The sequence below is a fragment of the Poecilia mexicana genome, unplaced genomic scaffold (assembly GCF_051168715.1).
Source record: "Poecilia mexicana isolate PSO_F unplaced genomic scaffold, ASM5116871v1 scaffold_12, whole genome shotgun sequence".
Classification (NCBI taxonomy): Eukaryota; Metazoa; Chordata; class Actinopteri; order Cyprinodontiformes; family Poeciliidae; genus Poecilia; species Poecilia mexicana.
The window spans coordinates 6,061,805-6,073,807 of NW_028263381.1; the positions used below are offsets into that span (position 1 = coordinate 6,061,805).

Sequence of the window (12,003 nt, forward strand, 5' to 3'; positions counted from 1 at the left end):
ACAAAAAAAAATGTGCAGAAGTAGTTATTGCTTCTTAAATATATTTTACATGCTGACGCACAAATTCTCAAGGTACACAGTAAAACCAGATGATTCAGCGAGTCAAGACCACCTTTATTTGCCTTGTAAACAGAATAAACCAATTCAGTAGCACTGAAAATCCATATCAAGCCATTATTTACAAACATCTCATCAATCAATAAAGCAAAGAGGATCAACTGTAGGCTGGAGGCTTCGTTGTGGGCATCTCATGAGGACGACATGTATTCTATTACACTTCAGCGTATCTGCTGATCAGTAACATTCATAATAATAATAATTAGATAAGAAAGTGAAACAAACATTAAATATGCAAAACAGGAGTTTTCAATAACTGAATAAAGGAGACGAAGCAGCCTCTAAAATGTTCAATATATTAATTTAAGAGAAAGCCACTACTCCATGCTCACTTCAAAGAAAAAAAAAGAATCAGTCAGTCCTCAGTATTTACACATCAATTTTACTTTCGACAAATTCTGTGAGTTTCAACAAATTCACTGTTTTTGAGCTAAAGCGAACAAGCTTTTTCATTTCTGTCCCAGCCAAATTCAAGAACTATTACAATTATTAAGATTTAGAGTACAAAAGAGCCAACTGGTGATCCGTTTAGTGTTTCAGTCATTGCATAGCAACTCAACTTTTACATTACGAAAGGGGAGCATGCTTCAACTTTTTAAAGCACAGTAACAAAAAGAAAGAAAAAAACAAAATCACATAAGTAGAATAAATCATTAGTTGTGCCTTACAGCTAACCTCGGAGGAAACTGATCCATTTAACATTCATTTGGAAAAATATGAGGAAAAAGATACAGTAGCTCTCAAAACTCAGCTGTTCAAATTTCAGGATTTTAAGACTTGGAGCATGATGAAGAAATCATTTCCAACGTTTTCCACCTTTAATGTAATGTAGTAGCTACTTGCACAACTTAAAAAAAAAATTAAATCTAAATTTAAATTTCAGCATTTGAATTTAAAGTTGTAGTTTGTAGATTAATAGAGGGATCTCGTTATGAAAAAGTATGATACGGTTCAGGTTCGTTCAAGGGTGTGGAAACTTTCTGCTTTTTTTTTTTTTTTATTTTGTCCCGAAACTCGATTTCATTAGCTTAGCTTTTAAATTGTACAATTTTGTTGAGTTAAAAGGTGGGGAAAAGTTTGGAAAGTTATCCATCATGGTCTCGCATTTCTAGCTCTAAAAAAACCTGAAATTATTACAGGGGGCGTGTGTGTATACGCTTGCGCACACAATCAGTCACATGACACATCTTCTCACAACGTCCAACATATGCAGAGGAAAAACATTCAGGCAAGAGTGGTTTGAAAACTTGTTCAAAGTGCTTCATGGCTATCCAGATACCAAGGTATGTAGCGTTATCTGACTCAAAAATGCTTATAAGTTCTCAAACAGTGTTGGTTAAATATGCATCTGTATCTATCTGCAGGTATGTATGTACAGTTGGAAGGTTTCCGATCCCTCGCTAAATGTTTCTACTCGAAAAGGTTTTAGGGTTTAAAGGAGGAAACTAGCACACAGGGACAAACCTAGGAGCTTATTATTATTATTATTATTATTAATATTAGTCCCTGCTCTAAAATATGAAAAAAAAAAAAAAAAGAACTCTAACATCACTTTTATAACCTTTGACACATTCATTAATCATCACCTTCTCAGAGCACAAGGAGACTTGCAAAAAAAGAAAAAAAAGGAGCAAATTTGGGAGTTTACAGAAAAAAAATCCATCCAATAAAAGGAAAAAAATAAAGTAACAAATAGGAAAGTTCAAGGTTGTTTAGGTCTAAAGGGAGGTAGGTTGAAAACTTGAAATATGTCGATCGAATATGGCCTTAATCTTCGGACAGTTCTCCTTGCTGATATAGGGCGACGACGAGCCATGCTAGGCACTTAGGGTTCTTCTGTACTGATGGCAACTACAGCAGTTGACCAAACTCTGACCTTTGAATGGAGAACGAAGCAAAAGAGGGAAACCTATTGACCAAGACTTAAAGCTGGCTTCAAATTTCACCGCTATTCTCACTTGTGAGTGCATTGGATGATCAGAGAAATGAAAATTTGTGAACATACAATATGTCTTTATAATCCTAAATTATCATCATCATCATGTGTGGATACAAGGGATTCTCTTCCATACACCTAAATGTTTTTTCTCTCTCTCTCTCTGTTAATCAAGTCTGAAATCCCTGATAATAATAATAATAAAAAAAAAAAAAAATTAGTCCTGGTGCCTTAAACCTATCAAAAACCCAGCCGTCTTCCTGGCAATATTAAAAACATTTCCCCAAATGGAAATCCATGTAGTACATACTGCATACATACAGCCAGAGGAGGGGGTGGGCGTCTGTGCAAAAAACTAGAACAATAAAATACACGTCTGCATCGCTGTTTATCTATCCTTAGTGGTGAGTTTCTCAATCAGCTCCTGTAGTGGCGCCAGCTCTTTTCTGTCAATGAGGTTGAACTCCTGAGAGGAGAGAAAGAAAAAGAAAGGGGGAGGTTTTTAATACTTGTGAGCGGATATTGATGTTATTCTTAAAATATTTTAGAATTTTCACCTGAACAAAAAAGATGAAGTGTTTGAAAGAAGTGTTGAGGTGGGCCTCCTCCTGCAGCTGCATGACGGAGTCAAAGTGCTGGTGGTAGATGTGGGCGTAAACCCTGAACAGCCGCTTCAGGATGGTCTTCGCCACAGACATGAAGTTGCGCTTAAAGGGAACGCCTTGAAAAAAGAAAAAAAAGAAGAAGAAGAAGATAGAACAATTAGGTGAATAAATAGCAGGAAAGCTATTAATTGACTAAATATAATGCTTTGAAACTTTAATCCATCCAAGACTTGTAGAGGGTTAAGAGTCAGGAAGAGGGTAGGTAAAAATCTCTGCAGATCACACACATCCTGGACATGAACTGCCTAGACTTTTTCCCCTTCAGGTCAGCACAAAAACTAGTTGCCATAGAGACAATTTGCAGTTTGGGAAATGTTAACTTAATGCGTCATGCTGCCCGTTTATCCCGCTTTCTTTCCGTGCAGATGAAAAACAAGAACGAACAAGATCTGGACAGCGCGTTCACCCGGATTGCAAAAGTGCCTGTTGGCAGGCCACAGCACGATTGGAGGAAAGCGAGAACAATCATGACAGCAACACACAAGCCCCTCACAGCACCGACATGTTAAGCATTCGTCTCCAGGATGGAACATTTCTTCACGTTCAAACAGACCTCCGCTACTCCCCGCTGTAAAGCTCAGCAGTCTGCTGAGGAGACCTGCTACAGGAAAACAGAGTCTCTTCAGATCAATTATTTATCAAAAAAAGAAAAGGGAAAAAGGGAGCGTAGTATTTATTTGTGAAGAATCGTACACATTAAAACTTCAAAAGGCTCTGATATGACAGCTTTAAAGAGAAACAACAATTTTAGAGCAGCGTTTTATTGTAAAAATCATTCAAGTGTGAATAGGAGCATGAAAATGATCATGCTCACCGTCGGGTTGTATGTTTTTCATATTTCCGGTTGAGTTTCAGGGTGACGGTCATATTGAAAAATAGTTGTCGTTTTCGTCATTTTCATGACTTGGATGAACTTTGTCACATCGTACGTTTTCAACTTTGATCATGCTACTCATACAATTTGTAGTTATAATATTTAGCTAAATCAGTCAACAGAACTGAACTACCTTTGCTGTTTGTGAGTTTTACACCAGACATCAACTGGAAGGAGATGAAGACGAGTGACACAGACAGGGAGACAGTCGTCTTTATGTTTAGTATTAGCTTCCGCTAATTTTATTATGTTTTTAGCAGTTTAGCATTAGCTTCTGCAAATTTTTAATGTGGAAGCTACAAATTCTACGATTTGTTTTATATTAAGCAGCTTAGCATCAATTTCAACTACTTTTTTATGTTTAACGGTTAAGCACGACTTTCCACAACTTTTAAATGTGTTTTACAGTTTAGCTTCCACTCATTCTTTTAGTAATAAGCGGTTTAGCGTCAGCTTCAGCTATTTGTGATTAGCGGTTTTGCTTTAGCTAATTTTTTTTATGTGTTTGGTATTAGCTTCAGCTAATTTCAGTAATGTGTTTAGTGTTAGCTTTGGCAAATTGTTTCGTGCTTAGCAAATAATTATTTGACACTAGGTATTTTTCTGTAATAAATATTGGCAAATTTAGTGCAAAAATCAATTTTCCTTGATGGCCATCTTGAATTTTTCAGTGGCTAACTTTTTTTTTTTCTCCAATAAAAAAAAGCTATCTTTTGTGAACAGCTATTGCAAATTAAGTTCTTGTATCCAAATGCGAGAGATTTTGCTGAATTATTCAATTATCTGCTGCACTGTGCTGCTTGGCTCTCAACATGGAAATCTAAAGATTATAGAGAAAGAATGCAGATCTGCTGCCTCAGGGAAGGCACATTGAGCTCTTCTCCTGAGACGCACACTTCTGAGGCCAGCTGACATCCATTTATGCCGGATGGTATCTACAAAAATAACGCTCGACGCTCAACAACGCAGGCCTCAGCTGGCTTAGAGGCTGAGACATGACTGTGTGCTTCAACCACAAATTACAGAACATGAATCCTGTACAAGCATGAAATCTACCTCTGCTAAAGAGGCAGGCTGCCGCTAATTATACGTGTAAAAAAGATCAGTGCACTGTGGACTGTAAATATTAAAGCAAGAAGACGGGGCCATGTCTGTGCTCTATAGATCCACGATTTCCATTTTTACTAACTGTAGCTTTAGTGTACTTGTATAGCTGCTAAAAAAATAATAATCAAAAGCAGCTTGTACACTTAGAAGACGGGGAAAAAGCAGCTGGAAAGAAACCTCACCGATCTTTGAAGGGAAAAGCGTTTCATCATCCAGCTGGTCCTGCACCCACGTCATGAGGTAATCGATATACTTGGGGGCTGAGCATTTAATGGGTTTCTTGATGTTGGTTCCGTCGGCCCAATGGTACTCGTACCTGCAGAGAATAGATACAAGTTTTGCTTTGGCTTTATTTTGTGTGTGTGTGTGAATAAACTATAAATATAACACCTGGAAGGCCAGATAAGATTATCCAGTCTAGTCACCAGATGTCATTCTCAGTAGACCTTGAAGAGGCTAATCTAAAATAGTCACTGGCATGCAAAATGTCTGGTGAGCGTCCACCGCCGAGGCAAAAACACATCTCTACTATAAGAGGTTAATAAAGTGATTGAATGCATTGGATGTTTCAGAAACTTCTGCTTATGTTCCGTTTGTTGTTCAGCTGATATATGAAAAACAATGCAATACTCTAATTATAACTGTTGTGAAGAAATTTGCCAGACTTTAATAAAAAAAAACAAGTGGTTGCTAAGGTGCTCTTACTTAGGACCGGCAGACATGACTGGACAGCTTTCTTCTGTGCAGAAGTCTGTGATGGTGCCGTACAGCATGTTGATCTGGTTGAAGAAATCCACCGCTGAGGAAAAAAAATAATCAAAAAGAGCAAATTATTATTATTTTGTTGATGCCGGGATTAACAGATGAAAATCAAGTCTCCCCGCATTTCATTTGCCAGGCAGAAAGCCCACGTTGCATTTCCAGAATAAAGTTATTTTAAAGGTTTTGACGTAAAAAAACAAGTTCTTATTTCAGGTTTCCATCTGCATGATGATAGTTTTCTACAGTGGGCAAGTTCCAAATACGGAACATGGAGAAACCAGAAACTGCAAGTAAATGCAGAAGAAAGGATTAAAAACAACATGAAAGAAAGGAGGATAGACAATAAAAGAATAGAGGACACGAGGAGGAAGAAAGGATAGGTAAAGGTAAGGAATAAAACAAGGCGTCAAGTTTGACACAAGACAGGAAGGAGGACAAGATTAATAAAGCCATGAAAAAGAAACAAAGAAAGGGAGGAGGGAAGGACAGAAGACATAGCACAAGGGAGAAAGAATAGAACAAAGGATGGAAGAAAAGAACAGGATGAACAACAGGATGGGGAATAAATACTTTTCCATACTCAGAATCTTTTTCCCAAATGAGCTCCCACTGGACCGTCCCTTTAAATGAGCCACCATACTGGATCTGCTGCTGCTAGCATTAGCATTAGCAACAATGCTCACAGTCACTTTTCTCCAATGCAAACAATCACTACATGGTAGCAATAAATGCTAAAAAGTCTCATTTGAAAGTTGCCATCAAGTTCTTTCCTGCTTTGCCAAAAGTGCTGCTTGTCAGGTCACCATGACAACCAGCTTTTACAGCATATTTAAAGTTACACTGACCCAAGTGATGGCTTTCCATCACTTCCTTACAGGAAGCAGTGCTGCCGCTGAATCGAGGCTCGTTTTTGGACTCGCATTTCCCAAGAGGAATGTTTTAATCACTTTATCCCAAAACTAGGAAGCTGCAGTCAGGAAAGCAATAAATCAAAGCTTCGGACTCAACTGTCCATTTTGTTACGACACGTTGACACGTAGATAAAGTGACACGTCTCCAGAGATATTATGGGACTTTTGTGTGTGAATTAGGTGTGGATTTTCACATGGGCAGCTCTTTGTACAGCTGAGCAGGTCGGACACGAAACAAATAAAAAAATAAAAATAAAAAAAAAAACACATTCCTGTGCAACTTCTTTTTGTTTCCAGCATGTTAAGAATGACTGATGCAAGGCCAACATCTTGTTTGACAAGCAGTTTTTTCACAACTCCTGTTTATTTGGACTTTGAAATCAGATCAATTCTCTGACCAAGTCATTCTAACACTAAGTCATGATGTTAAAACAATACAGATGTAGTAATATGAGAATGAAGTCATATGATAATAAAGTCTAAATAAGATAGAGAATAAAGTCTTATTACCAGGATATTCAGAGAATGAAGTAGTAATTTTATGAGAACCACAACACCAAAGATTAAAAAAATGAGTTAAAGGTTTTTTTCCTCATTAAAACATTTGTTTTCCTCATAATTTTAAGACAGTTCTGGTAAAACTGCATCTTTATTCTGCTAGCATTACGACAAAACTCTTGTAAACAAACAAAAACTCTCACAGCCTGGCCCTAATACTTTGTCATGCTACTTTTATTTTATGACTGAAATAAAAGCAACTTTTAGAACCTATTTTCTGTCATTAGCTTTTTTTTTTCCAAGAAAATGAGAAAAACAATTATTAAAATCAGATCTGGCATGGGGAAAAAAAACTGATTTTATTTTTAAGCCATGTCACACTGTGTTGCTGCAGCTTCCTATGAGCAGCAATCATGTGAAAAGTCAGTGAGCCCTGATGGCGAGAGAAGTGACTTCTTACAGCTGTTTTTCTCCCGACTTCCCTTTATTGTGAAAGTCAAAGCAGCTTGTGCAACAGACAGAAAAAAAAAGAAAAAAAAGAAAAACAAAAACAAAAAAATCTTCCACTGTAATGAAAACCTGCACTGTGTGGAAAGCTGTGCTGCGAACCTGGTGCAAAATTCTTAGTTCGTAACCATTTGGCTGCATGTCGGCCCTGCTGAACAAATTAAACTTTACAAGAACTGGATCGTGGGAGGAATTTATCTTTAAGCTGAGCTATTCGCCGTTGCTTAGCAGGGCTCTTAACGAACGGCTCAATAAAATCTATTTAGCATTCGCAGCGGTCTTCCTGGCATGAAAGCGAGCGGTCTTTAGAGGGGAAGCCAGGAGCTCGCACCATGAAAGTTCACCCTCACCTGATACACGACCTGGACAAACTGACATTTGAGGAACGAGAAGTTATTTTTAAAGACAAAAGAAAGAAAAGGAGGTGCTGAGATAAAGAATTTGACTGAAAAAAAAATAAATAAAAAAAGGCAAAAGGCAGGACTCACTGTTGACGGCGACCCACTCATTTAAGTCTTCCCCCTCGGGCAACATGACCGCCATGCGCAGGTTTCCACTCCCCAGCGTCGCCTCGGCATGTTTCAACAGCTCATACTGATGAGAACCCTCTGGGATATTCTTTTTGGGCTTGAATGTTTTGGACGAACGGTTTCCACTGTGGAAAGACGGAGACAAACGGAAGGATTGTGAGTCCACAAAAGGGAAGTTTGCTTAAATAAATAAATAAATAAACAAATAAAAAATCAAGTCAGGGTATTTTTTTTTTCAATTATTACTGACAAAGGAGCCACAGATGCAAGAACAGCGGGACAGAACAGTACATCTCTCTGTGTTTAATGAGGCTGCATTCAGGATCTCGCACTGCTCCATTAAACAAGAATTTTTCAGGCATCAAAGCAGAAACACACCGAAACAGCTCGGCGGCTAACTAAACCGCCAGCTAAAGCAAATCTGCGTCTCTTGCATCTGATTTTATGAATGAAAAAAAAGAAGAAACCATCGTGAGAATTAATGTAGATGAATAAAATAAGCACCTAAAGCAACATGTGCTGCCATTTATGAAGACAAAAACATACCAAATTTGATTTTTTTTTTTTTTGGTGTTTTCACTGTAAACTCATTTTAATCCCAGCTCCCCTGTGTAAAACAGAGCATTCAGGCCAATTAACATTTTTTTAACAGATGTTTTACTGCTTTTATTAAAGTGTGAGGCAACACATGCAAAAGTGCAGGCCAAATGAAATCTGAATTTATGAAATGCAATAGACAGAAATTGACTGTCAACATGTCCCAACACTTAATGAGCCAACATCTTCATACTGCACACACCCTCTCAAAGTGAAAACACAACTAAAGCCGGTGCAAACAAAGCGAATATTTATTAATGGCAAAGATTTATATGAAAGAAAACCTCATTTTAAACAAAGCTGAGATCTCTAGTTTGGGGATTCAGTGCGTTTTATATCAACAACTTTTTTTGGAAAACTCTTCAATGTCGCACAAACTAATAACTCCAATAGAGTAAAAGTTTAATTTTCGCTGAAACAGAGAATGCTTCTGAAAAATGTAAATATTATTTGTAATTAAAATGCTGATATGTAACTCTGGTCGTAGTTGCTTCCCACCTGTATAGGTTTTAAATGCAACAAATCTATTTCAATTAAAATTTCATTTCAGCAGAACTTTGGTTAGAAATGTTAATAAACAAGACAAAGCAAAACGAAACCAGGTTTTAACTGCAGAGGGAGTGAGTTATTACGAATCAGTTTTATATGTAAAAATTTAATTTTGTTATTTAGTTTACCATTTCGACTTAATGGTTTCACCCACATACAGGTTAGGTCCTGCCATCCAAACCAGTATTTTTTTTCGCCGGTTGTTTTTCTTCTCATTTCAATTTTATACTCGGTTATTAAACAGTTTGTAGTTTACAGACGACACAAAAACACATTCCTTTCTCAAGCGTACAGCTTTAGGGGCCAGACTAGACCGAACTGTGTTTTGTTTAACTGAAGCTAATGTTAGCACTTGTTAGCAGTGTGCACCAGCAAATATCCAGGCCACACGACGAATAGATTTCAAAAATAATTCAAATTACATTAACTATAAGTCTTCTTGGAAAACATAGTAATTGTTTATACGTTGATCCAACTAAACTGGAATGTGTGAGGATTTTTAAACAGAAAACAAGAACAACACACGCAAATAACACTAATGATGAAAAGGCAAGTCCAGGAAGTAGACTAATCCTTTGTTTATTTTATCGCTAGCTGGCTTCCCAGCAGTGAAATATCAGCTACTGTTCTCTACAACTTAAACCCAAATGATGAAGGCAAAAAAAGGATTTCACCAAGTATTTATTACTCACAAAAGGAAGCTCATGGTTCCCCGGAGATCAGGAAAAAAATATCTTCTTTAAATCAGGCTGAGAGGATGGACACCGAAAAGGGACTAAACTCTTTAATGTCACTCTTCTTCTCGTCTTTTCTGGCTTTTTCTGTCGGAACCGATGAATTTCTCAAATAAATAATCGTACTGCCAAAAACGCTCTACGCTAGCAACACAGAAAGCAGCTTTGTTTGCTAGACTCTGATATATGACTGCTGCTCTAAACGCAGAGCGAAGGTACCTGACTTCTTCAGCAGATGGACCAAAAGGGATTTCTGATGTGTGCTGCCATCTAGTGGATTAAAAAATTAAGGCACTCGTTTTAGTTTAATGAAGTATGCCTTTTTGTTTTTTTAACACAGTGGGATTTTTTTAAAACAATATTTACCCCCACCCCTTTTTTTGTTTAACCGTACAATTTTCAATTATTTATCACGTTCCAATCTCCACCTTTTTCCTGCAGTCCTCATCAACCTAAAGAGAAAAAAAAAATCAAGTAGTTTGCAGAAAGAAGTAGAAAAACCAACGCCACACCCAGACAGATAAGAACAAGAAACAAAATAGAAATGTTGTTGGGGGTCACAACTTTAAGAGACCTTAAAACTTTGATGAACCTCTTCTTTGCTCTAGCATAATAAAGACACTAAGCCAATTGGCTTTGTAATTGACTCTCATTGACTCCTGGTTAATATTTTCCTCAGAGGAAGATTCAATCACACAGATGAGGCCCGAGAGAGCGTGTCAAGGGCAGACAAGCACACGAGCAGAGGACAAGGAGAAGATGTACACAACATGTCCACAGAGGAGGAAGAATCTTCTGTGACTCATCAGAGGGATTCTAGGGCTTCACCAAGGATTTTTGAGACACTACATAGCATTTAGAGAGCTCAACTACAGAGTTACTGCTGATAATCACCTTCAGATCTCCTGCATCCCTGTTTAAGCAGAGTCCTGATCAGATGATGGGTCAATCAAACCCAGAATGTGACAATAATGGCCATTATCGTCAAAACGTTTTTAATTGGAAACAATTTTGCACATCTCGCGCCTGCTTCTGGGTTTACATTATCACCAATTTGATCAGTCTTGCTTATGAGTTATATCCAAAGAATTAAATTGAAATAACACCAGCCAAATATTAGGTTTTTCACATGTATTGAAGTCAGAAGAAAGGGTTTGTATAAGAACAGCCAAAATGAACCAAAACATAAAACACCCTTTTTTTTAACAGTGTACCAATGTTTGAGACTGGTGAGGGACATAAAAATGTCTCAAAATAAACTGAAACCAGTCACCCCACTGTCCAGAAAACGATCTACTTTGGAGGACATTCAGAGCACCTGGCAACATGTCTGAGTCCAACTGGGCTGAAAAACTAACTAGGACTGCATCTGTATCACTCCCTTCCTTTCTTTTCTTATTTTTAAGAAATTAAAATAAAATAAAATAAAATAAAAAATAAAGAGATATATGTGACTATAAAGTATGTACATAAATACTGAAATAATTCTAATTTATATCTAATTTAGTGCAAGCTTGGTTACTAACCAAATATTGTGCTTTTATTTCTGTGGATTAATAAAGATGACATCCATTTCTCTTGTTCCTTTTAGTGCACCCTGATTTTTCAAATACAGAAACACGGCGCAACATGCATAAATAAAAACATTTGGTAACACTTTATTTGAAGGGGTGTGCATAAGGCTGACATGACACTGTCATAAACATAAACGTTTGCATGATTTTGTAAAGTATGATAATTTAATGCAAAGTTGCCATTTTTAATGGACTTTCAGTGCAACTTTTAGAGCAACTTTGCATTAAAAGTGTCATTATTTACCGAATGACACTTCATGATAACTGTCATAAACATTCATAAAGACTCCTTTATGTTCATGACAGATGTTAAGTCATCTTTATGACAGTGTCATGTCAGTCTTATGCACACCCCTTCAAATATAGTGTTACCAAACAATTTAAATTTCACTCTGTCCTCCCTCTGAATTTGCATCTTCCAAATCATTCCTGCTGCACTCAGTGCTACAGCCATTTTTCTGCTTCATCATCTTCTAATATTAATTCTAAACATTGTAATAACATTATTATTATTATTATTATTATTATTATTATTATTATTATTATTATTATTATTATTATTATTATTATTATTATCACCACAACAATAGCAATGACGTTCTTCTCCTAACGTCATTGTGTCATTATTGTCATCGTTTCACA

At 36.9% G+C, this 12,003-nt stretch overlaps 1 protein-coding gene across 1 annotated transcript; it reads right to left on the reverse strand.

Annotated features, from left to right (window-relative positions):
• Window positions 1-93: 93 nt before the first annotated feature.
• Window positions 94-10,037, reverse strand: LOC106923797 (MOB kinase activator 1B). The gene is made up of 6 exons (XM_014997098.2): window positions 9,746-10,037; window positions 7,866-8,032; window positions 5,405-5,498; window positions 4,882-5,015; window positions 2,611-2,774; window positions 94-2,519 (listed from the first exon to the last, which is right to left on the reverse strand). The coding sequence occupies exons 1-6, from the start codon at window positions 9,757-9,759 to the stop codon at window positions 2,442-2,444; spliced, it is 651 nt and encodes a 216-aa protein (XP_014852584.1). The 5' UTR covers window positions 9,760-10,037; the 3' UTR covers window positions 94-2,441.
• Between the last annotated feature and the right edge of the window lie 1,966 nt (window positions 10,038-12,003).

Excerpts from the sequence above, each read along its gene's own strand:
- LOC106923797 (XM_014997098.2), bottom strand. Across the intron at positions 5,499-7,865 it reads TGAGTGGGTCGCCGTCAACA|CGGTGGATTTCTTCAACCAG; the intron begins GTGAGTCCTGCC and ends TTTTTTCCTCAG. Across the intron at positions 2,520-2,610 it reads ACTTCATCTTTTTTGTTCAG|GAGTTCAACCTCATTGACAG; the intron begins GTGAAAATTCTA and ends CTCTCCTCTCAG.